We start from the raw sequence: 26,043 nt of genomic DNA on the forward strand, positions 1-26,043 counted from the left end.
ATAGGCCGAGGGAAAAATAGACCGAGAAGAGGCTGGGGAGAGCTGCAAGTAGGCGCGCAGGCGCCCAGGGGAGGTAAAAGCAATCGTAACAACAGAAAGGTGAACCGAAGTTCCAGGCGCTCATCATTGCCATGCGTTGGGGAGGACCAACCTTTAGGGATTGTGTTCTACATATGCATACATCACAAAATTAAACAGTCAAATTTCCATGTGGGAAACGCTAAAACTAATGTCGCGAGTCCCTAGAGTTCGTCTCCGTTTCGAGTTTTCTTTTGTCGTTTATCCTTCTGCATTTGCGGGGTTTTCCTGAAAGAATAAAATAAGATGTTGTTTACTATAAAAGCTGCGTCAAGTCACACCATTGACACACTCCTAGTGCACGTGGTCCTCCTCACTTTTAATCTTTCTATGAGGAAGATGGCGTTCATCAAAAAACATTTTAATTGAATACTCAGTAGACCACGATTAGTCCCTCTTTCGCTTTGCTATGGGAAAGACTATGACCCGTGCCCCATGATGACTGGGTGTTCCATTAGAGGACCTGTTCCATTACTGCTGTTTTCAGTTGTTTGACTTGTGTGTTGCTGAGACCACACTCTTACTCTCAGTGGTAACCGTCCTACTCATGCCAGGGGATGTGCTAGGGCAATCTCGTTCCCAGAGACCGCCATCCTTTTGGTCAGCAGCTGACCGAAATCGCGCACGCTCTGGGGACGAGATTGTATTCAAGGTCGATATAAAAAAATGGTGTTAACTTTTCACAGGCTTTTTGTCAAATATATAGTATTCACACATTGAAATAATTGCGCACAATTTTGTAGAAGAAGAACATGATTCTCCCTCCACACTCATTTCTTCACAGGGAAACAACAAGAAGACAGAGAATTGTTTGCATAGCAAAGGTCAAAAAACATCTTTATATCCATACTTACTTTGTCTTTTTGCTCTTCTCCCTTGTTTTACTATTTTCATTCTGAATTTCTTTTTCACTGGTTTCACTCGTAGACTTCACCTTCTGACAGTCCACGGCCAACATTTCATTAAAACGCGAAAACGGCGCCAAATTTTCGCGATCGAGAAATATATCCGAGATGACTTCACCGACTCTTTCCTTCGTCAAACTTCCATCCAATGTTTTAAACAGACGCTTTTTCGGCTTCGCGAACAGCAACACCGGAAGGTTGTCGGGAAAGATGCCGAAAACTTCGCCATATTCTGGATGGCAGGACGCGTTAACCCAAAGATAGTGTAAAGGTTTATCTGCAAAATGTTAAAAAGATCATGAAGTTAATGCTAGTATTTATAATGCAAAACTAACCTACACATTTACTTGACAATAACATCCTGAAGATGTCGAAACGTCGTTTATTATTACTTTCGCTAATTTTTGTCAACTGACCGACTATAGCAGGTTGTTCGAAAGCCGGTTAACGCTACCCCGGATTAATGAACGAAGTATTAATTTTCTGGTATTAAAATGTTTTCCACTGCTTAAAATTCTCCGGTGCTAATCCTCGGTTAGCTTAATCGGGCTTTGAAAAACCCGGCCCAGACCTATCGCAAATTATCTCCAGCATTTTTGTCAGATCCTGGCGCTAACAACATACTACGGCTCAAAAAGACTTGACCCATTCTCAGGACCCAATGGAGCCTGGAAATATGGAGTTCAGATATCCCTGGGGTACGTAAACTAAGTACTCCCTTTAACCTTTAGGCTTCATGTCATTTTAGTAGAATGCGCTTACAGTACTTTGGCCAGTGTCTCCACCACACTCGGTAACTCACATTTAAAAATCAAATAATAGAATTGAAATGTTTTCGTAATAGCGTTACCTTTCATATCTGGCATTTTCTGTAGATCTTTAAACAATTTTAAAGCTTTCTTAACTGATGTCTTTTCCTTGCCATCCACGAAGTAGATCAAACACAAACCAAGGGAGGTATCTGCACACATTCTCTTATGATTCTCAAATGTAATTTCTTTCTCTAGAGTACTCTCTCCATCCTCGTGATAAGTATTCTCAGGCTCCCTCGCCAGAATCTCTTTAACGTCTTCAACGAAAAATTCCCTCAAGCCAACTTTACCCTTGAATTTTCTGGCGGTTGGGTGATCCAGGTAATGTTTTTCGTGGACAGAGAAGAAAAATCTCGTCAAGTTCAGGTACGAGATTTCGCCATACTCGTTCGTGTCATAAAATACTGAGCTAAATCTGATGAGTTCTTTGTCAGCACTCTCTGTAGCAACCATGACCAAGATGGCTGGTATTTTTCTGATTTGGAAATTCTGCCTTATCTCTTGATTCGGCTTTTGCAGAACAGCAAAGTTGAAATATTTGGAGTATTTCAGAGCAATGCCACGGAAAAGAGGTGATGTAGTGGTTTTTTCTGTAAGAGGGAATCAAAGAAAATAATTAATCGAACTACTTAGAAATGAAAATCCATTCATTAAATGAATCTTTCCATGTTTCGGGCGATGTTTTCTTTAAGTTCGTGTTCAGTGAGTTCTGATTGGTGCAGAAAACTCGTGCGACACTTAACCAATCGGAGGCAAACATGCCGTTATTTTCTATCAATCAGAAGCAAAATAAAATCTAGTGGAGATTCGGATGACGCACGTTTTCCCGCGCTTGACGCCGGTAGCGAATTTATGTGACATCTGATTGGTTCATTGTGTTTTCCTACATTTCACCTGATTGGACAGGTGTGATTACCTTATTTAGCTGGCTTGGGTTTCACGCGATCACTAGACATTCTATTTCCGGTTCAGGTTCATTTGACTCCTCACCAAGAATTTTTCGGCTCTTATTTTTCGAATATATATAACTCTCAAACTGAAATTGAAATTACCTGTTAGTAGCACGACAGGCATTTGTAAAGGTTGAGCTTCGTATCCTCGCCTTACACACTGCTGTAACTCCTCCATTGTTTTAACCCTGGTTGTTTCATCAGGCAGACTTTCGAGTGCGATATTTTCAGCCTCCAATCGAGAATCAACATCCTTCTTGCCCGCTGATTTTATTTTGTAACCACCATAAGGAAAAACGCGGGCGACTGGGTACTTTTTATCCTTCTGAAGGAAGCCCTTGAATTTTCAAAATATGGCATTATATTTAAGCTATAGAAGACTTATTGCCTGTTTGCATAGCCTCATCTTAACGCGAGGGGGTTGGAGAGTTCGAGACAGTTGTACAAACCTGAGACGCGTAGTCGAGGGTTTGCATAACTTTCGAGAATTCTCCCAGCCCCCAAGTGTTTAGATGAGGCTATCTAAACACGGAGAAAGTTCTTTATTGCTTTTATAAAATATTTCTAGAAAATACGCACGAATCTCAAACGACACAACCGTGAATACATACTTTCATCCAAACACACCTATCGACCAATGAGAGCGCACGTGGTATCTTACGTATTTTACAAAGTAAGCTTCAAAGTGAACAACATGCAGTGCAATAAAGATTAATTTGACTGTGTATCAGTCCTAAAAAAGTTGTCGTTCATCAATCAGATTCAAGTATTACGGTGCTCATAATAAAACGAAACTGAGTTTTCTACATCTACTATACATCTTCCTTTTACATTCGTAGTTTATTGCTAAATAGCTCAACCGTTTATTATGCCTTTCAATAACAACAGAGCGTGAAACAGGCCGATGAAAAGAAAAGCAAAAAAAATTATCAGCCTAAGAGATACTGTCTTGATCTAACTCCAAATTCTCAGAACTGAAATTAAATGAAATATATGGGAAACGGTTAGAAGAATTTATACTAATTTTTAGGGGTCAAAGTTAAGTCGAGAATTTCATTTGAAAAAGATATCCATAATTTTAGTCTCCCGTACCATCAATCGACATAAAATATCTATAAGACACCACATTACTAAAGCCTCTATCAAAATGGATCTTACTCTCGAAAGATCTTAAATATTGTTAAGCGAGTAACGGTTGTGCTATCTCAGAACGTTTTTTGAATTGAATTCTGAATTTTGAATTTTGAACTATCATACCTTTCTCTTCAAGAACGCTCCATCTTTTTCGGGATCAATTATTCCCACTCGTACAAATAATCCTCGCAGACTAAACTCAGTTTCTTTCCACTCGTCCAGATACACTTTCCCGGCGCCTTTGACGGCTACAATCCATGCGTCTTTCTCTCCGTCTATTACCAGGGTTTCATAATTACTAGATGTTATTTCCACTAGACCATATTTCTTGGACAAGGCGAATTTAACGAGGAAAAACATACCGAGGAAGATCGCTTGAAAACTCGATAAAAACTTCATTCTTTTGTAAAAATCCAGTGATAACAGGTGTACTAAATGTAACGTCTTAGATATACTTGTTCGGATTAAAATTACGACACTGTTAAATAAGTCTGTTAACGATTTTTCTCGACTGAAATTGCTGGTGTTCTGCTGAAAGTTTAGATTGATAAACGTTCCCGAAAGGAGATCTTTGCCTTTCTATGCTTTACGATAAAAGACTTTTGAAAGAGACACATTTAATAGAAATCTCATTACGTGGCATTAGTTAAGGTTTACAGCAGTTCATCAGCTGATTAAATAGTTCATGAATTAATTGATGAGGATTGTTCGTTGTTTAATACTGAAACACGTCACAGTAAATTACAAACTGATCTAATGTTACAAAGAAAAGAAATGCTTCAAAACATCCCTCAGTTCTCAGCTCACAAAGCAAAACAGTGATGTATTTGTAGCTGTAACGAAGATGGAGAAGCTAGTCAGTGAGTCAATATCTTGGTTACTTTCATTCATTTTCTCTTGGTTCATTTTAGCTTTGGACGGTTCAGTGCATGATTGAATAAAGGATACGAGAATATTGATTACACTGTTATTTTTTGTCTTTAATATTGAAATGTAGTCGCTAACCATAGATCGTTTTGTTTGCACTTTTTCGGTCATATTCTTTTATATCTTTTCTTTTAGTTATTTTATTTTTTGTTTTACATAAAACGAAAAACACAGAGTGGGAAGCATACGAGATTAGTTGATAATTTTCGACGCTGTAGTTTTGATTATTCCAAGAAACAGCGGTAAGGTTAAACTTTACTAATGAAAATTTTACCGACTTCTGAGCTTCAGGGAACATTTATAGAATCCAGGCTCCTCTTTTTCCATTCATAAGTGGAAAAGGAGGCACTGTCAGAGAACATGCGATAAAGCTCGCACTGATATTAGATCTGTGTAGTATGCTCATTACGATTAGTCAATGTTCGACCGTGAGCGAGAGAACATCTCAGTTCGGACTGTAAAGATATGGATCAACGGTTGCGCCGTCTGGGACCGCATTTTCAAAGAGCTCTATGAGGTGCCTTGTATCCAGCCTCTACGCTTACGTAACAAGGTTACCAGTTCCCAGTCCCTGCCGAGTGCAAGCTTTGATCACCGGTCAGTTGAGGATCTTCCGTAATGTAATCAAACATTTTTGGCTCGTTTCTTGGCCTTTTTGGGACTACAGGCTCGAAACTCTGTTGCTTTGTAACCCAAGGTGTTCCAAGATGAGTGCTGCACCGTTTACAGTGGAGATGATCTTTGTGTTTCTTCTGACATTGTGTCTTCTTCATCAGTATGGAAATTGGCGAAAGCAACATTGGCTGGTGACCATAGCAGTCTTCATTGCTTGGTATTTCTCATTCCTAATTGTTTTCATCCTTCCTTTAGATGTTTCAGCGGTAAGTTGAAATCATTTTCAATGTTAAAATGCCGGAAATTATTGTAATCACACCCGATTTAAGGAAAATGTAGCCTTAATTTTGTACACCAGTTGTCACTTGGTTTTGTCACTTTTATGTAGATTTTATTATGCGTCAGTTTTAAGAAGCTGAATTAAATTTGTGTCAAGCTAGTATTACTGAAAAAACAAGTGCCTTTTCTATATTTTCTACTCAAACAGGCAGATTTTATCTAGACAAAAACATATTTTCTCTACCATTTAGACGTTCTACAGAAAATGTTTGAAAGATGCTCAAGTGAACTCACGACATAAGAGAGAGATTTTGTCGAACACTTCTTCAAATTTCTCGGAGAGTAACTCAAGCCAGACTACTTCGTCAAACTGCGAGAAACCCTGGAGTTATTTACGGGAACATGTTCTTCCAGATCTTTGGCGGGTAGTTTACTGGTCTTCTCAGATACTTTCTTGGTAAGTAGTTGAAAATATACCTTCGGCAATGATGAAATTTGTAGCTGAGTTATTCGTCTGTGAGGCGAAAATCGTCTTAAAAATGTAGATGTTTTCAGTCGCTTCTAAGGTTCCTATGACCTAGTTTTGCACCTGTATGGTATGCCGACAGAAAAAATTACAATATTAAACAAAAACGTATTGTCTACTTGCTTTGACGAATTTTTTTGCATGGATTTACAAGCAGTATTTTGTATAGTCCTAAAAGATTGCAAATTTTTGCTTACCCAAATACAAATTTCTGAATTAATCAACGAAAATCAAAGAAATTGATTATGTACCAATTCAAAATGCATACACACCAGTATGATCCAGTATATTGCATGAAACCTCAAGTGTAATTTAAAGATTGGCAAGATTCCAAATTTGCCACTGTTGTTCTGCTCATGGCTGCTGCACTGTTGTTGAAAATACAATATAAAATAAACACAAATGCATAAAGTGTGAGGCAATTTTGATTTTATTCCTAAGATATGTATCTTAGGATGCTGGCAATCACCCAAAGTCAAAATGCTAATTCTCCATACAGACTGCCTTCATTTCTTTCTAAGCTGGGTGTGAGAATTTGTTTGCTAATCAGTATTAATGGTATCCTGTATTTGATAATGTTTTTTATTCACATTACCAACTCACTTGACAATGGGTTAATATTGTAAAGAGAAATTAGATGTTGGTCACAGGTTTGAAAGTTCTTTTTGTTTTCAAGGTTTATCCTTCCTATTATGCAGTCCTACTCATATGCAGGTGACTTTACTGTGCGGGGTAAAATCAAAACAGCACTGTATGAGAATGCACTATGGTATGGCAGCTATCTCATCATCTTTGGTATCCTTCTGATCTACGTTATTGTGAAGCCTGAACTACATTTAGATGGGTGAGTATTATTATATCAGTACCATATTGATGGCAACAAGTCTCTCTTTATGTTGCTACATCTGTCTGCTAAACAATGTGATTGATATTGTGAGGTGAAATGAAGAGAATGGTACGGAAGACGTGCACGAGTGTACATGTTGTCTTTTTATATTAATTTGTTTCCAACTTGGGTGAATCTGTTTCAATCTTACGGTAACATTCTGGTAATTAATTTAATTTATATATATATTTATTGCTGAGAAGCATCTTTAATATTTAGATTGGCTTGTTTGACAGTCTCTAGTCTCTCCTATTAAACCTGCTATCAAGTATCCCAAAGGTTGTTGTATAAACATAAGTCTGTTACTAAGTGCTCAATGCTTTTCCAAGTTTTGATTTATGAAACTGTTCACTGAAAGACGTGGTAAATGGCATTTTCTAACCACTAAAAATAGAAATCGTTCTGGAGGGACATGCCCTCTAACCTATGGGCTGTAGCCAGAAAAAATTATGACTGAGGCAGGGTGTTTATGATGAGTATAAACAACAAAAATGAAACAAAATGGCCAAGGCAAGTGCTTCAATTTGTAGGTTTCTAGCTACCGCCTTTTTACCCCACTAGTAGCTCAGGTACCTTGGGTGCTCAATTAATTTTCTATTCCTTGCATGCTCTAAGGAAATCCATACCAAGCCCCTGATTAACTTGATTAATTTCAAATAACCTTAAAATGATCTTTATTAACTTGTTACAACATTGGAAATTATATGGAAGTTACTGAGGCTGGTGTCTATTTAATACAGGGTCTGCTTAATACACAGTCCATGTTATAATAAAAAAGTGGGTGTTTCTTTTGATTATTCTGTGGGAGGCGCAGTGGCCTCATGGTTAGTGCGCTCGTCTCCGGATCGAGCGGTCCGGGTTCGAGCCCTAGCCGGGGACATTGTGTTGTGTTCTTGGGCAAGACACTTTACTCTCACAGTGCCTCTCTCTTCCCAGGTGTATAAATGGGTACCGGCGAACTTAATGCTGGGGGTAACCCTGCAATGGACTAGCATCCCATCCAGGGGGGAGTAGAAATACTCCTAGTTGCTTCATGCTACAGAAACCGGGATAAGCTCTGGCCTGATGGGCCACTTGGCTCGCATGCAGACTTTACCTCTTTTGATTATTCTAGAACATATTTGAAAATCATTGGAATCACCGCATCTAACACTTGGGGATTGTTGCTTCTGGTGTTCCTTATGGGGTATGGTTTGGTAGAAGTGCCACGCACTACATGGAACACTGCTCGGCTGGAGTTCCAGATGGCTCATGCTTACTTCAAAATATCAAAACTTAGTGTCGAAAGGGAAGAGGCGGAGGAACAATTGTCAGAAGTATTGGAGGTAATAAATCATTAATTTCAAGGTGGACTTTTTGGTATAAAGCAACTGATACCAAACATGCCACTTACTTGTTGAATAAGTTTTTTTAATACTTCTTTTTATAGGAAGTAAGTCGGGCATCAGAAGTTTTACGTTACAGACATCCCCTTAGAAAGCACCTTGAAGTTATCATTAAGAAGGTATGTTGGAATAATCTGTACTTTGCTTATTGGGTCTTTACAGTCAAACCTGAATTATCTTGTCTTCATTATGAAGACTTTTTTCATCACCATTCCCAATTTTGAATAAATATCAATATAATCATAGGTTTTAATTTACCATTTTGACATTGTATCAGCAAGAAGCAAATCTCTGACATTCTTTCTGTTGCACCCTAAAACAAGCCATTTTGCTGTCCGATCTGTAGGATTTGTGTGGATGAACTTTAGCCTTTGCTAGCCAAGTGGGAAATGTGTATCTATGATGCTAAAGCCCCTGAATTCATAAGTGTTTCTATGATAAAGTGACATGAGACACCTCTAAAACCTTCTAGGAGATAATATATACACACACACCTTGAAGAAGGTCACTGCAAATTAAGAGAGGGCAGGTGCTTTCAAAAGCCAAAATTTTAAAAGAACAGTCAAGTCTGAAGCTATTCAGGAATATCAAGTTGGGTGAGGAGGAAGTGAGAGGGGAATGGGACCAAGTTCCCCTGCTCCCCCAAATGAAAAAATAAACAACTCTAGGGTGCCAAGGTGTGAACATTTTCAAGAGAAATACAATTATTACTAATTATTTTTTCTTGTTTTAGTTCCCAGAATCTTCGCAGTCCAATTTTAACAGAGGAACTGATGACTATGTTGATTACGAGGATTACTTGAAGGAGACTGGGAGTAGAATCACTGAGACCTACACAGAGAAAAGCTTAGCAAAACTTCACAAGAGGGTGATTACCATCACTCACACATGGAAACGCACACAATGGTGAACAGATAGATAATTTAATTAACAATATTATTTAGGAAGTAAAAAACATGTACCATGTTTCTTTGAAGTTATAGAAACACGAGTGGAAGTCTGGGAGAACTAGAAATACTGTGGGAACACAAGCTGACCCACAGCTTTTTTGAGTTCTCTCAAACTTCCACTCGTGTTTCTATAACTTGATAGAAATACAGAGAACATGTTTTCTATTTCTCTTAGAACATGCCGTTTGTTCGTGCCATCATGACAACAACTTCTGGTGCTAGTTCTGGGTTTCTGTCGAGTTATAGAAACACAATTTTGAACCAGTCAGTGTGCTTATTTTCTTTGGGCTATTTCTAATACAATGTGATCTTGCAAAATTGCATGGAATTCTACCTGAAACTTAGTCTATATATGAAGCTGTAGGATGAGTGAGACTAAACATGTTGCTTAACTTCAAATCTTGCTGTCCTTCGAACTCTTAAGTTTGTGTCTAGAATTTGGTTTCTATTTTTAGCCAGTGGAACATACAGCTTGAAAAAGTGTTTGACTTAGAAGATCTGTCACGAAACACAGGGAGCAGTGACAGGTGTGTAAAGCATCCTATAGTTTCATTAGCTATAGTTTAATTAGGATTTATATTTTGTTGCTGCATGGTTGGTTACTTACAGTAGTATTCAGCATGCAATTTGTACTCCATAAACATTTGCAACTGAAGTTGGCTTTTTACTTGGTAAAGATAGTAAAGTTTTCACTCATGGGCAAGAGTGTCTGATGCCACTGGAGCTTATCCCAGAAGCTACCCCCCCCCCCTTCCGGATAGTATTGTGCACTGTCAGGTTGTCCTGATATTAGCTGGAACTGAACTGTTAGCCAGGTTACAATGACCCTAGCCAGCAGTCGAACATAGACTGCTCTTTCTGAAGTGCAATACACTAGCTATTAAAACACCATTTTGTGGCCTCTATCCAGTATTAAACATTCTTCTCTTCTTCACAGACACTACAAATCTTCACTGAGAGCACCATCTAGTGGAACTAAACCCGTTTTGGGTATGTTATCAGTGTGTGAAACCATTAGTGCAAACCATTTTTCTGAAAAAGAGAGATTAAGGGTGCATTCCTTTGGGGTGATGTGGATCAGGATCAGTGATCCACAATGACTCAGATCATGGTACATCAAAGGAACCGTTGAATCCACTCTGGTCATGGATTCATTGGTTACTTTGGTGTACCATGATCCAGAGTGATCTTGGATCACTGATCCTGATCCAGATCACCCAAAAGGAACACGCCCTTACTTTCAATCTTTAGATCTAATTATTTTGTCTTTTGTTCATTATTTTTAGAGTGGTACTGGCGTGTCTGGATGTTGCCATCACTGCTGCGTGTAACTGCAGTTCTTCTGTTTCTGCTGTCGGTGACCCTTGTCTGGTCAGAGGTGACCTTCTTCAATGTCAAGCCTGTGTTGTCGATATTTGCACAGATGATCCACAGTGCTAGTGAAGGATATTATTATTTCTATGTAGAGGTTTGTGCAGAAAAATGACACGTTGTAGCTTGAAGATTCTAAACAGATGTTACAACATGCGCTCAATTCCCTCCCTGTTCAAAAGATATCTGAAGTTTGACCTGAAAAATTCCATAATTACTGATGATCAATTTCTTAGCCTTGCAAAATATCAAGACTCTGAGACAGCTTTGTGGAAAGATCTAGACTCTATTGTGCACAATTATTAGTATTAAGCACTAAAATATGACTCTGCAAGACCTGTGACCCATTATTCTGACGATGTTCCGACGATCCTCAAAATTTCCCATAGCAAAACCCTTTACATGTTTAAAACAACATAGATCCATGTAGCCTCTGATTAGTTGTTACTTGGTTTAGAATTTCTGCATTCAAGTAATTTATAACAAATCTCAGACAAAATTGTTCATGAAAAGTGGGTGTCCATAAAGCAGGTTCCTCTAATATAAACTACACTTTGCACTGTGTTTTTGTGTGTTGTGGTCTTCACCTCAAAAATTCTGGATCTGTTCTTGCCTTGGTCTCTCTCTACAGCCACTTCATCTGACATGGAATTTCTCAGGTCAGATATTCCTGAGATGTTTCTTGAGTGGGTTTAAAAGGATAGGTGTACTTACACATAGGCTTTTTCAGCAGATGAATGTATAAATAAATTTATCTTAAACCATCTCATTGTTTGCTACCCAGATCGTCACAGAGGCTAAGGTGACTTGTTCTCAAACTGTTTGAGAATCAAGTTTTTTGCCACAAAAAGAAAACTCTGGATTGTTTTTGATTGCAGGTGATATCATGTGTAACCATTTCATACATGTGTGTCTGTGTTTACTACACTGTCTTCAAAATGAGGTTCTTCAATTATTACTACTTTGCTCCAAAGCATCAGACAGATCCAAACAGCTTGCTCTTCAGTGGATTGTAAGTTAATAAAAGTAGTTGTTACTCTGTACAAGTATCTTACACTCTCATCTCAATTCTTCCCTGGATTTATGTTTTAGAATTATTGTTTCTAAAACATACCTAAATCATAGCTAATTAAGAAATGAGGACAACTAAATGAAAAATGCCAAAGGTGGAAATTAAATATGGATTAAAAATTATATCACACAGCTCTCTTTTTACTTTTAATAATTTGAAACAAGAACTTCTGGTATAAAAGAATTGTTGATATTTTCTAAAAAGTGTTGACACTAGCTACAGTGGAATTTGGATTTTTCAGACTTCAAACTTCCTGATTTTTTAACCAGTTATCATTCCCCTAGGTGGTTCAAACATTTCAGATTCCACTGTACTCAATGCCGTATTTTCTTCCTCTTTTCAGGCTTCTTTGTCGCCTGACATATGCTTTGTGTCTTAACTTCCTTGCTGTCATTCATCTTGATGGACATGTTACTGGAGCAGTTGAAAAAGTTGAAACTTCCTTCACTAAGGTAAGCATTTTCATTGAGCATTGAGACCTTGAGATGATGATAATGCATTTTCAAGAACCTGTTTATTATTTGTTTTTACTAGTTCAGTAGTGCTCTATCTAGGCATTTGCACTCTGACTAGTAAATAAAAAAATATTATTTAATAAATAAATAAATAAATAAAATTTAATGAATAGGAATTTGCAGTGGCACATCCCATGGAGAGGCTGTTCATCAACTGTTTCCAGATTGAATTGGAATTTAGTAGTGGTTTTTGTGAAGGGATGAAAACCCAAGAACCTGCAGAAAAACCCTTGAAGCAAGGCGAGAACCAACAGTAAACTCAACCCACTCATGATAAGCACTGGTTTGGGTTGTCAAAAGTAGCCAACTGTTAGTGAAAATTCCCAACACTTCATGATTTCAGTCAGCCATTCTTCAGGGCCACTTTTGATTCTTGAGAACAAGATGGCATTGTTAACCACCTACTCTGACAGTAAAGTTTCATACTTCAAAACGTTATGACAACCCAATTGTTTGTTTTCTTCACAGTTTATGGGCCACATGGATGTGTTGTCTTTCATTTCCAAAGGAGTCAATGTGTACTATCCCATGTGTGTTGTGTTGGTGTGCTTGGCAACGTACTTCAGTCTGGGTACCAGGTGTCTCAACTGTCTTGGTTTCCAAACTTTTATTATTGAAGATGATTTGTCAGCAGAGTATGTCAGTGAGGGAAAAGATATTGCTCGAAGAGGTAAGCTGCAGTCTATCTTAACTCCAGTAAGCAGTTTCCAGTTTATTAGTCTCCACTAATTAATAAACAACTTCTTGCCATGAGCACAACTTTGTGTTTGCTATTGCTGATTAACAATTCGTATTCATTTACTGTAAAATTCCAAGTTGGTGCAACTTAGCTCTATTTTGCACAATGGGCTCTGTACTTTTGTTCACTACTTTAGGGATTTAGCGGTCTTAATTTTTTGACATTACTAATTTGGAGAGTTGTTAATTTCAGATTTTTTTTCAGTAGTAAAATGTGAGAAGTTAGGACAAAATTCTCAAAGAAAATGTTTCATGCATAAAAGGCTTCCACATCACTGCCATCAAGTTAGTTTAAGGTTCCAACAAAGCTAGATTCTCAAATCTAAGTGCTGCACCCAAATTGTTTTACATACTTTTCTGGTAAAACTGATACAAAAAGCTTTTAAGTTTGTCTCCAGTTCTACACCTACTGGTAATACAATAATTATTGTCTTCTGTTTGTCACCTTTATAGAGAGAAGGAAAAGGGAGATGCTGACTGAAGATGGAAGTCGCAAGGTTAGTGCATGTAGATATTTCCTAGTAGAGAAATAATTTTATGGAGATTTGGGAGTAAGAAATGTATTTAGCATGTGGATTTTATCAAGGAATGACAGGAATAGAGCCCTTAGTGATTAGTCTCAAATTTCCCTTTGTGGTGAGTAGTTGAAGATCAGATTACACAAATCTGAACAGGGGTTCTGACATAATTATTCCCAGGTGTATCTCTTGGCCTGGGAGGTGCAGTGGCCTCATAGTTAGTGCACTTGTCTCTGGATCAAGCCCTGGCCAGGGACATTGTGTTGTGTTCTTGCCTCTCTCCACCCAGGTGTATAAATGGGTACCAGCAAATTCACTGCCTGGGGTAACCCTGAAATGGACCAGTATCCCATCCAGGGGGAAGTAGAAATACATCAATTCTAATTCCCAGACTGGGAGATAGAGCTTAAATCATCATCACTGGCCACCATGTTGTTATGGCCACTAATTTGAGCCCAAAGAAAATGCTCCATACGACCACAATTTTGACGGCCCATACACACACCTGGAGGTAGAAGCTTTTACAGTGTTTCACTTCACTTGTTTCTCATTTATGATTTTTTATGATCCTAGGAATCTTGGTCAGAAAGGGCCGAGTCAGCAAAAAGAAAGCTTTCAGCTCGCAAGGCTGAGCGTGAAGGACGCGGACTCTCAATCAATGACAATGCAACATCTTTGACAAACCTTACAGGGTCTGATGGGAAGTATGCAAAGTATTCTAGGTTCGACACTGAAAGTGATCGTGTTGAGTTGTTGTCCGCTGCTGACTATGATGCCAATAGTTTATCGTCAAGTTATAATGCAACTTCTGGGTATGGAATATCATCACCCTCTAGTCGAGCACCAAAGAACATTTTTGATGACTTATAACACAAGGAATTTGACATGAACATGTAATTCCTGAGAGTTATTTAGATCTAATTTCTCTTTGCAACATAAACAAATTGCCAAGCAAAAAGGTAATTACAATGAAGATAACCATTGAATTATCAGGATATAAATACAGCAAATTCTATGATTTTGATGCAGCAACAAATTCTCATAAGTAGTGTGACAAGAAGTGTTATAGTATTCAGTAAGGAGCATTGATATTCTAATGAGCTTGGTTACAAAAGGGCAAAACTTTAATTAATATGTAGAGAGGGTTGGTAATTCTTACTGGTAATAACATTTTTAAATGTAACTTCACTTGGCTAATTAAACATTTGATAACTATTTATGAAATAACATCTGTTACCTAAGGTTTAGTGAACTTTTGCTGTATGGACAACAAAGAAATAACTGAAAATGTATATAAGCGCTACTGTCAATTTTTTTTCAATTTAGGTGAACCTGATTAACATGACTAAAGTGAATTGTTGTTTTGGAATTTATTTGTCCCCCTGTAAGGTTTTTCCTGTTCCTTTGCATCCCTTCTGATACATAAAAGTGGTTAAAAATGTCGTTGTATACTGGACAAATAGGTAGTTATTGTCAAAGCACATGTAGACATGCAGGGGTTTCATTAACATTTTTACCACAAGGGTAAACTGGTTTTCACTGATGGGCAAAACATTTTGAACTGAACTTCTTTAAAAGAAGAACTTTCCTCCAGATGGTCAAACCAGGTGGGCAAAATCGGCTGCACAGTGGATCAAGTTGCCCAGTGCCCAGCCCTTAATTAAACCCCTGGACATGAGTTGTAAATTTTGCATTAGTCTAATCTATGATTTGTTTAGCGGCATTTGTAGCAGTAAGCAGGAACGACAATGCATTGTTAAATTTGAGATGTAACACTTGACTGTTTTAATGGGTTTTTATTAATTCAACTTCTTTTGACAAGGTTAGAAATGAACGTCATCTTGATAACTTTTTACCACTAACAGTAACATGATCACTTGTAGTTAATAGTTAAACTGTAAGTAACTTTGTTTTAAGTGGATTAAAAACCTTACAGAACACCAAGTGATATAATTGTAAAATGTTTGTGATTGTATTTATTTATAACTTAGCAAGCATGGAACATTTTGCTGTTCAATAAAGATATTTGAAATGCATATTTTTGACACCTTCCTGTGATGACTTGTTTGTTTGGACAGTACATGCACACCAAAATGGGACTTTCAGATGTCTCTTTGTTACATGTAGGAGCTGTTTGTGATGAAACAATAAATTGCTAGAGGTTTTTTTTCTTATTATTTCAGTATGAAATTTTCAGTATGAGGCCCTTTGGCCTCATTATGCAATCTTTCAGGAAGATTGCATGATGAGCCCAAAGAGCATCTGCATTGAAGCTTATGTGAATGATAGGCAAACAAAATTATATTAAATAAGTATGGGATTCCAAAACTAACCTGCAATGAAGTTTTTTCGAATGGCCATAGTGGGAAATTTAAAGGAATGATGTAAAAAATTAATTGTTTTAAAAAATAATCTTCCAAGCTTCATCACTGACTATAAAAAATGTGGAAAAATTTTCATTTCAAAAAAATAACCATTTCTCTTGTAATATCCATTGCATGTAATATTTTTACAAATTTCTAAAATGTTTGTTCTTACAATATAATGATGTACACAAATCCTTTTATATTAAATTGCAAATAACTACGTTCAATAAAAATTGTGAGGTCTGTTTTCTTTAAATACCTCAAATTAAAACCTGATTGCTTTAATTTTTTTTTTAATTGAGAGGCAAAGCCCAAAACATTTTCCTAAAACTGTACATTAAAACAGGGATTAATTTTTTGCCTCTCTAACTTTTGTTTTGAACAAAACCAAAACACTTTGAAGTAGAGGTAAATTCTTCTAATTCTTCTAACTATTAAGAAAACCAGAACATTAGTAAGGAGATTTTGAAGATCTATCCTTTGCATTGCACACCCCAGATTGTCCCATAGTACACAGATCCAACTGGCCTGGCAATCATTGAGAAAAATGACTTGTTCACAGTGATGTTTGGAATTTCTGCCCTTAAGACCTCAATTCCTTCTGTGTTAAGAAGACCAAAGATCTGTAGTGTTTTGAGAGATTTCATCTGTGAGAAGGAACTAAACAGAAAATATGCAGTCAGTATAGAGTATTGAATGGTTGAAGCAAGGAAGCATTGACTCATTTGTCAAGTTATCCTGCGGGTAGGTTCATGTTTAGGGAGCTCACATGTCAGTGGCGAAGTGCTTCCTCTTTGTTCTTGCGTGACTAAAAGGTGAGCCTGTTCACAGGCAACTGTAGGGTATACCTGTTGCACTTCGCCTCCCCTTCTATGTTCAATGTTGAGCTTTTACCAGTCTCAATCTAACAAGATTGTACTTGGTTTTGTTTTCAATTTTCAGTGTTCGACCACGTTTCAAACACCTTAAGTTCTCCAAAACTACTCCAATGCTCTTTGTATTTTCATCTCTCTTCTCAGTGTTTGGAATTGTTTACTACATCCTTTTAATTCTGTGGATATCCAAGCCACATACTCAAGTACCATACCTGGTCAAACACTGGTGAAATGATTGTTGATTATATTTCCAGGAAAGGAACTGAGTTTTACCTGAAAGCCATTGGCGGGATGTTGTAACATCGGCTAAGGCCTAGATGAACCAAGTGCTTTAGTTTGATAATTTCATCTAAAGACCTTGCAGTCAACAAAACTCCATCACTGAAAGATTGAAGAATTAATAATTAATATGAAATTTGCTGTCAATGGCTCAGTTATAGGTGTCCTGTGTCCATATTCTACAGACAAGGATGTAGCTAAGAAAACACTGAGATGGCTTGTTAACCATCCCAGACAGCTTTCTAGAATTTGCACCATCAAAGTTTACGCCTGGCCCAGTTTTGAGCTGGTTATAAGCTTGCTTTCACAGGGTTGGCCACCCAACATAAAATGAAAAAAATTCCCTGACTTCCCTGACTGTAATGTGATTTTTACTGACCATGCAGGAAGATTATTCTGCCTATGAATCAACAAAATTCAAGATGGTTTATTTCCCTGGTAACCTGAAAGTAAAATTCCCTGACTTTAATGATTTTGAACAGGAATTTGGAAAATCCCAGACTTGGTACCTTGAAAAAATTTGATTTTCTCTGACAGTGGCATCCTTGTACAGGTGTCCACAGAGAAAGGCTTGAATGTAGAGAACACCAATAAACAAAAATAAAATAGTAAACAGTTTTCAAAATGTGATAGTAAAATTCTTACCTGATGTCTAAATGTGTCAAATGAGGACATGATTTGACAAGCTGTTTGATACCTGGTGATTAACGAAAAATGGATTCATTCTAAACTGTAGTAATCATAGCAGGTAATACATCGTCATACACACAGTGGTCAAGATTTATATTCCAAGGTAACTTCCTTTCTTTGGCAGTAAAGAAATTCCACTGCCCAGGGAAGAGGATCGAAGGGTAAAGAGGAGGCAGGTAACAAGGCCCTGCTATTACTCCAGACTTCTCTCTTACCTGTGCACATTCTTGATTTGCTCCTTTGCTAAAATCAAAAGGAGTTTCATGGTGCAAAGAAAAATGGACTTTGTAGCTCAGCCTTACTGGATGGTCACCCTAACACATTCACTCACATAACGTACCTTTAACTAGCGTAAAACATGTAAGACTATAATTGTTACTACCTAATGGGCTAATGAGAAAAGTAAAGTTTGGAATGTCTTTGCCCAGGAACAAAACCATTTGACCTTCATAGGATTTACCAAACCAGAGTTCATTCAAGCCTGGTTCACACTTGTGAGATAAGCACAATCTTAAACACAAGCACAAGCATGTTCACACTAGCAACATATGCATGCACAGCATGAATCACATTGCAATTAGTTGAATTCTTGTGCTTATGCTTGTGCTTACAGGTACATTTGCACTTACGCCTCTGCTTATCTCACAAGCTAAGTGTGAATCAGGCTTCAATGAAATGCCCCCTTTATACCTCTGACCGACAATACAGAAAATCTTGATCAACTTACAGTCATCTGTGAGAGTTTCTCTACATCCACTGAGGTTAAGTTGTTGAAGCTTTGGTAAATTTTTTATAATCTGCAAAAACAAATAACCATCAAATTTTGTCTACAGCAAACTATTATTGACTTTAAAACGTTTTTAGCCTGGCATTTGTATCAAAAAACTCTTCCTTTTGCAAGTGTTTGATCTCTATTTATTTCTGATGATAATTAATTGCAGGATGTCTGTGATTATTTAGTAGTAGCCACTCAGCTGTATTCTATTGGAAACCTGTAAATCTGAGCGGTTCTCTTGAGCATCATTTTCTATTCACTGATAGATAGTGATTGCATTCATGATACACAAAATAATAGGTGTTGTACGGTAATCCTTTAGAGTGTGTACTAAAACTGTTACAATAGACTAATCACCCTCCTTTTCTGTGAGCGATATAGTCAGCTCGGCTACGCCATATTGACTATTTAAGCAATAGAAAACTCAGGCTTGTAGTCTAATTATTAATTATAAATAGTTTGTAGTTCAGTATGGTTAGCATGTAATCTAACTTATTTATAAATTACAAAAAATAACCTGTAAAATTGTTGCCTTAGTTAGGTTTGTCCATGATAAGTTCAACTGCTTGAGTCTGAAAGCAAATAAAAAAAAAAACAAACATCACTGCTAGCAAGTTCATCACAAGTCATTGTTTGTATCAGTTTTGCTTTATTTTCCTGTACCAGGCTTAATTCCAAGGACTTTATTCAAGTATTGTAAGCCAGAAAATGATATAAAAAGTAACTTTTCATTGATAATTGTTGCTTTACAAGAGATGTTGACATTATATTTTTATAATGAAATCACAATTGCAGCAAAACTTATTATTGAACAAAACACATTTTTTATTATAATCTATAGTGACTGTCTTACCTGTGGTTTTTTCCACCTTTCACTAAGGAACTCATTCCAGTGATTGTGACACCAGTACACATGGCGAGATTTAGAACCTCAAGCTTGCGGAGTTCACTGATAGCTCTGAAAAGTTGTAACATTTTAATTTGTGATCGGAAGGGGGCTGAATTCTTGAGGTCTGAGGTGTACTGTATGCCAGTGTTCTCATTTGGTGCCATAAAATTGTGAAATCATCCCTAATAAAAAACTGTTTCTTTCTGAAGCAGGAGCAGGGCTGTCAAAAGGGCTGTATCCTGTGACACCTGTTACAGCTAAGTATGACTGACAGGCCCTTGATGTTGTGGGTGAAGTTGTCCATTGTAGATATAATTCACCCAAAAGCAATAAGCTTGTTACAGGTGTGAAGATCAAGGCAGCAGTTGACTCAAAACCTTATGACAGCACTGAGGAGTACATACTACCCTCCCTGGTTTAGATTTACGAGATCCCCCATATTCACCCTACTAGATTGGATGTTAGTTTGTCCCCACCCTAGCAAGAATTTTATGAGATCTCCCTGTACTCTCTCACCTCCTGGGTTAGATGTTAGTTCACCCCCAACCCCATCAAGAATTTCATGCAATCTCCCCATACTCACCCCCCTGTATTAGATGTTAGCTTACCCCACCAAGTATTTTACGAGATTTCCCAATACTCACCCCCTTGGATTGGGTGTTAGTTTACCCCCCACCCCCACAAAGTATTTTATGAGATTTCCCTCAAGGCAGAGCTGATCTCAATAGGAGTTAGAAACTCACTTAAGTACACTTGTAGAGACATTGCAGGACTCCAAACTGATGTGGGTAAGCTGTTTTGAGTGCTGAAAAAAAGATTTAAAAAAAGTGAGGAAAGACCTGTACATGTACTGAAAAACCTTTTATTTTTGGGAGGACTGGAAGAAAGGAAATTCAACTTAACTTAAATGTACTTACCAAGAGAAGGCACAAAAGCGTGTCATTTTGAAAACTGCAAGAAGTAGCATCTAGGTACCTCAGGCTGAACATTGATTCACTAAAATATGAAAAACACAACTTGTTAGTGAAACTCTTTATTCTCAAGTGTGATAACGGAGTAATTTCTCCTTAAAATGAAGCTAGGGTCCAAAAAAGGTTTACGATAGTTTTTGTATTCCCATGTTTGTTTTGTTATACTGACTAGGCCTATATTGTTCCCAAAAACATTCCCTATAAACATTACACCTGAATAACCAATTTCAGTATAAAATATGGCTTAACAATAATTATTATAGAGATAAATATACACTGTATATGTGTACACCGCCCACAATGAATATGTTCAATTGGTGTTAATTCAGTTTTAGAATACATGAGTATTTGTCCACTTGTAAAATTAAAATTTTGTGTCCCTTCTTTTCTAAATCTAACACTTTTTTATGTTGATTATAATAGTTTTCTACTTTTCCTATTTTACCTTGGTGACTTTGGTGAAAGAGGAACTACATCAGAGAAGAACAAAGCATTTTCATCACATATGGGTGAGGCAACCTGAAAAGAGGTGTATAAAACAAATTAACCAAGGCATTAAATATTGTAGAAAGTGTATAACATTCCAGTCTGAAACAAACAAACAAACAAACAAATATTAGCTCATGCAAAGCTAACCTTTCATGGAAGGATTTGCTGGCAGGCAATGAAATTCAACCCAGTTTCTGAGCTCTCACATTTGACTAGAGACATTCAAAAACTGGTAACATTTTAAGTTGTCGTCCATCTCATTTAGATGGTGTGACAAATAAAATAATCAGGACTATAATGATTTCTATATTCTCACCTTTGCCTGGGCTAAGCGCAAGACTCTAGTTCCTCTTTTTAGTACTTTTCCTAATAATCCTGGTAAAAGGTTCGCCTTTGACATGTCAACATGTCGCCAAAGGCTTTCATCATATCTGAAATTAATTTAAAACTATTTATTATGATTTACCATTTTTTCTTGAAATTTCACTGCAACATAACAAATTTACATTATTTTACACTTAACCCTTCAGACTCAAATTGATGATGTGTTTTTCCAGAAAATACCAGTTACCAATGAGCCAAGGAGGGTTATTGGAAATTTCAGTGGGGAGGGGTGGTCTCAAGAGCTAAAATTTTTAAAGGAAAGTATGAACCAAAACTGGAATTTCCAGAGAGATTGGTAGAGAGGGGAGAGTTTCAAACCAAAAACCTCTCTATGGGAGGGGTATGGGTATTTTCTGGAACAGCTCAATCTGCCCTTCAAGACTGGGGAGAGACTAAGACTAAGACTGCTTGGAAGAGTTTTGAGATTGTAACAATCTCACTATTCTACTTACGCCAGGCGTTGCCAGTGTCTGCAGACTCGTGCACATTTGACCACTGTTTTCTTGTGCAAGAATTGGAAGATTGAGAGAATTATTTCATCTGATAATGACATCCAGTAATCTACAATGTAAAATATGAAAGATTAAAATCTTATGATCAGTCAAAGGAAATTAAAGGTAGAGAGAAAAAACTTCAATTTAAGGATTGTAGCTGGTTATATGTGCATTTTGACTGTTGGATTTCTTTTAGCTTCATCAGTCAGATCATGTGTACCAAAGGCATCTGGGTTGAGTGTTGATCAATACCTTCAATCAATACCCTTAATTGACATCTCAATTGATATTCGGTTGACATCATGATCAATACTTGGTCAACACTCGATTGACACTTTATCAACAGTCGGATGCCTTTACTACACAGGTCTTCCAAGAGACAAGCTATAGCTGAGAGATTTGGCTGAGAGATTTTCAGGAACAGGCCAAGTATGCATGCAAATGGCCTCATAAACAATAAAGGAGAAAAGTAGTTCCTCTTTAATTTTCTTTTTTCCTCTCATCGCTCTACATCTTCATTTCTTCACAAGCCTTCTAACCACTTCCTAGCTAGTTGGAAATAATTTCCTTAAAGAGAAAGATAATTGCTACTTTATGCAAAACGTTCTTGCAAAAGTTCTTTTTACTGTAAACACCATGCCCCACAATCATGCAAATTATGACACACATTTGAATCACATGAAAAACCTGTCAGTTTTTCAAGTTTGTGGTTTATTATTATCCCTTTGGTGTTTTTCTATCTTAGTAGACTACTATTTGCAGGATTCCTTTAATTCAAAGGTTATTTTGTATGTGACCAAAATTAACTCAAAATACTGTGACTAAGCTCCTTTAAGCACTAGCTGAAACATCTTGAAGATAAACCATATTTTCAGTTATTTTATCAAACCTTACTTGAAGTGGTTTGCTTAGCACTCTTGTTAGCCACAATATTTTCTTGTCTGTTATCTGTACAGTCTGCACACCCCTCCCCGCTCTGTCCATTTATCCAACTTCTGCTGTATGATGATGACAAACCACTTGCTACTAAAGACGATGTTTTACCCCAGTGACTTACAACAAACTTGTGACTGGGAGCCTGGCAACATGAAAAAAAATTATAATTACATAACAGTCAAACCACTGTATGATTTGTGTACCTTAATACTTACTTTGACATCACATGCTGATCATTGTGTTTTCATTAGGGATGAACCATTATTTTTTTGAGGGGAGGGGGGAGGGTGGGCAATTTCCAAAGAAAAATTCCTTCACAGCAAAAACTACCGAAAAAAAATTGTTCAAAAGGAGCTAAATCAAGAAAAAAATCAAGCAAGTGATTTCTACTATCCAGGTCCTATTTTTGATGTTACATAAATTCTTTCACAAGCTACAAAAAAAAAAAAATCATGCACAACCTTAAGGTGAGAAAATAAATTCACGCCCCAGAAAATTGCCCAATCACCTCCCTGCCCTGAAAAAAAATAGTGGTCTATCCCTCACTCAGTTACCGGTAGTTTGAGGCGGTGAATTTCTTTTATTTGTTCCAATATATACAGTGCATGTGTTTTTAGTGAATCTCCTGGTTTCAATAGAGATCCTCCAGTCTGTTTGCAAGATCTCTGATTTGAAGTTTGCACGCAATGGCAGGTATCCAAATCCCATTCATAATATATTTAACAAATATATTCCATGTTGCCGTGCGTCTGTTCAGTAATAGATCACAGATGACGTAAAAATGTGGTAAGAACAAAAAAGTGTCACACGGGGCAATAGCCGAGTGTGTAACTGATGTTCTTACCACATTTTGATGTCTTCTGTGATCAATTACTGAACAGACGCACTGCAAACAAAACAAAATAAAAGTGGCGTCATCTATGCATCTGTCATACAGTCTGTAGTTCAACTTAGCATATAAAAAACTATTTAGTTTTAAGCCATGTTAAAAAATTGAATGTATAAAATTACTCAAAACAAGCTTTGATAAGCTTGGATGTATGTTTCATGGGATGTTCAAGTGGATTATGAGCAACTGTTTTTTTTTATAAGACAGTTTTAGCCATGTTTTATAACTTTTATAGTGTAAACATGTTCAGGTTTTGGTTTGAGACCCTTAAAAGATAAGCTGGGCCTTTGTGTTTTGTTGAAGCAGCTGTTAAATTTAAATAAAACATTGTAATTTTTAATGTTGTCTTGTTTTCTTAGCTTTTACGAGAAAACCAATCTGAGGTATCGATATTGTTTGTTTGCATTCTATAGTCACTTGTCTAGCTACATTCGTACACACATACTTTATATTGAATCGAGAGTGAAGGAATATATGGACAAACAACTGAAGTACGTTTTTAAAAACATCAGAAGCATTCGCTCAGCTTTTGACAAGAAATCCACAGATATCCCTTTATCCATACAATACACTGTTATCACTAATCAATAGGCACTTTATACGTAAAGAAAACAACAAAGTGCACCATCATAATCTATATTGCACCAGGGAGCCAAATATAAACTAAATTAAATGGCGGGAAAGTTTGCGAATACCTCCCTGCTAAAACCAAATGTTTTAATGGAACAGCGGTTTCTTATTTAAAGATAAATTTTCTCGCTCTGGGTATTCATTCATAAGATTCTTACTTACCAGAAGAATGGAGCGTCGACTGAGTGGATTTACTCTCACGATTTCTTGGCTAAGCTCTCGTTCATCTTCAGCAGGCCAGTGCAGTTCAGTGCAGCCGAGATCTTTGTATGAGGAATTGTCCTTCGAACTGCAAAAAGGCCAAGGTAGCATTGAACTTCTCGTCTCAACTGCATCCTTATTTCGCTGTAATTCTGAATCTCACCTGGTTTTCGCGGAAGCTTTACGATTTTTCCTCCGATCTCTCGTTCGCACGGCTGCCATCGCACACAATCGAAGACAAATTTCCCGCTCTGGAGCAAACAACGAATGAACAACAAACAGGTATTCACCGGAGCGAGGTAAGAGGAGTGGATGAGGAACTGGGTCGAAACAGAGTCGAGGCGGAAATATGGAACTGGAACGGACTAATAAAGACGGAATATTATCGTCTCTGAGTCATACTGTTGTTGATGGCAGGTCATGGAAACATCCTCGGATCATCTCAGAGAATTTCACGATAAGTTAATCCATTAATCCAGAGTTGACTTTTTATAGGGATTACAGGTAATATTGGATGTTTTTCTTGTGTTTGGTCAAAGAAAGACCCTGTAATAACGTTTATACAATATCAAGCGCCATATCGTTGAGACCTACGGTTAAAGACGGAGCTGTTATGATAACTTTGTATAACACTCTCAATCTCACCCACATTTTTCTGGAGTACCCTTGTGGTCGACAACAGAGAGAGCGGGCTATGCAGATAGAGAGGGCCTGTTCTGGGAAAACGAGGGGTACAACTAAAGAAAACAGGTAAAGAGTCTACAGCGGGCCAATGCAAGTGGTCTATACCTGCACATAAAGCCTGGTTCTCATATGCCGCCGATATACCTGGGATAAAAATCAAATCAAATCTTCATTGACCACTCCCCCAGTGGGGTTTTTCTGGGTCAATGAACCCAAATAGACATCGCCACCGGCACGGCCTGGGACACCGTTACGGCATATGTGAACATTTATCGTCAAATCATAATCTGTCCCAGGCATTGACCGCCTGCTTACCTGCGAAGTTGAACTGTTGAACTGAGTTCAACTTCGCAGGCAGGCCGGCGGTTGTCGGCGATGAAAATATCTTATGTGAACATCATCTGCGGACGCAATGTATGACGTAACAATTCGATTTTTCCAACAATTCCATATGTACAGATGGAATGGTTAAAATTGCGCCAATTCGCTTTGCATTTCGCGCCAATTTGAGTACGTCGGCGATCCATCGCATATGTGCCGGGGACCCACTGTAACAGATCGCCCAACGTAGTCCGTGTCAACCGGCGACTACGTCGTAGGTAGGTAGGCGGGATGTGAGAACCAGGCAGCCCCAGGCCTTATTCCGTTTTCCATAGTACTTAGCGACAAGGAGTGTTTCTACTACCCACTGGTTGGGATGCTAGTCCGTCGCAGTTACCTCCCAACATTCAGTTCGCCGGTAACGATTCCTACACTTGTATGCTGGTTCTTCCCGCCAATACAGCCAGGGCTCGAAACCGGGCCGCTCAGTCCGGAGTCTACCACGTCTC

The 26,043-nt window shown here is 37.7% G+C and overlaps 3 protein-coding genes across 3 annotated transcripts; 1 reads left to right on the plus strand and 2 right to left on the minus strand.

Moving 5' to 3' along the window:
• Window positions 1-241: 241 nt before the first annotated feature.
• LOC145468851 (uncharacterized) lies at window positions 242-4,478 on the minus strand. The gene is made up of 5 exons (XM_081452543.1): window positions 4,003-4,478; window positions 2,848-3,082; window positions 1,834-2,385; window positions 933-1,260; window positions 242-306 (listed from the first exon to the last, which is right to left on the minus strand). Exons 1-5 carry the CDS (start codon window positions 4,276-4,278, stop codon window positions 243-245), a joined length of 1,455 nt encoding a protein of 484 aa, XP_081308669.1. The 5' UTR covers window positions 4,279-4,478; the 3' UTR covers window position 242.
• Window positions 4,479-5,196: 718 nt separating this feature from the next.
• Window positions 5,197-15,644, plus strand: LOC145468787 (G-protein coupled receptor-associated protein LMBRD2-like). Its single transcript, XM_081452484.1, has 14 exons — window positions 5,197-5,687; window positions 5,952-6,157; window positions 6,903-7,070; window positions 8,227-8,437; window positions 8,542-8,616; window positions 9,231-9,403; window positions 9,903-9,974; window positions 10,385-10,437; window positions 10,734-10,915; window positions 11,697-11,830; window positions 12,234-12,342; window positions 12,874-13,075; window positions 13,597-13,640; window positions 14,235-15,644. Exons 1-14 carry the CDS (start codon window positions 5,319-5,321, stop codon window positions 14,529-14,531), a joined length of 2,295 nt encoding a protein of 764 aa, XP_081308610.1. The 5' UTR covers window positions 5,197-5,318; the 3' UTR covers window positions 14,532-15,644.
• LOC145468797 (S-phase kinase-associated protein 2-like) lies at window positions 15,624-25,991 on the minus strand. Its single transcript, XM_081452499.1, has 14 exons — window positions 24,693-25,991; window positions 24,491-24,617; window positions 22,768-22,951; window positions 21,832-21,940; window positions 21,312-21,426; window positions 20,952-21,025; window positions 20,453-20,531; window positions 20,279-20,340; window positions 19,500-19,604; window positions 19,164-19,218; window positions 18,599-18,668; window positions 17,827-17,878; window positions 17,176-17,283; window positions 15,624-16,687 (listed from the first exon to the last, which is right to left on the minus strand). The coding sequence occupies exons 1-14, from the start codon at window positions 24,749-24,751 to the stop codon at window positions 16,501-16,503; spliced, it is 1,386 nt and encodes a 461-aa protein (XP_081308625.1). The 5' UTR covers window positions 24,752-25,991; the 3' UTR covers window positions 15,624-16,500.
• Between the last annotated feature and the right edge of the window lie 52 nt (window positions 25,992-26,043).

The sequence above is a fragment of the Orbicella franksi genome, chromosome 14 (assembly GCF_964199315.1).
Source record: "Orbicella franksi chromosome 14, jaOrbFran1.1, whole genome shotgun sequence".
NCBI classification, from domain to species: Eukaryota; Metazoa; Cnidaria; class Anthozoa; order Scleractinia; family Merulinidae; genus Orbicella; species Orbicella franksi.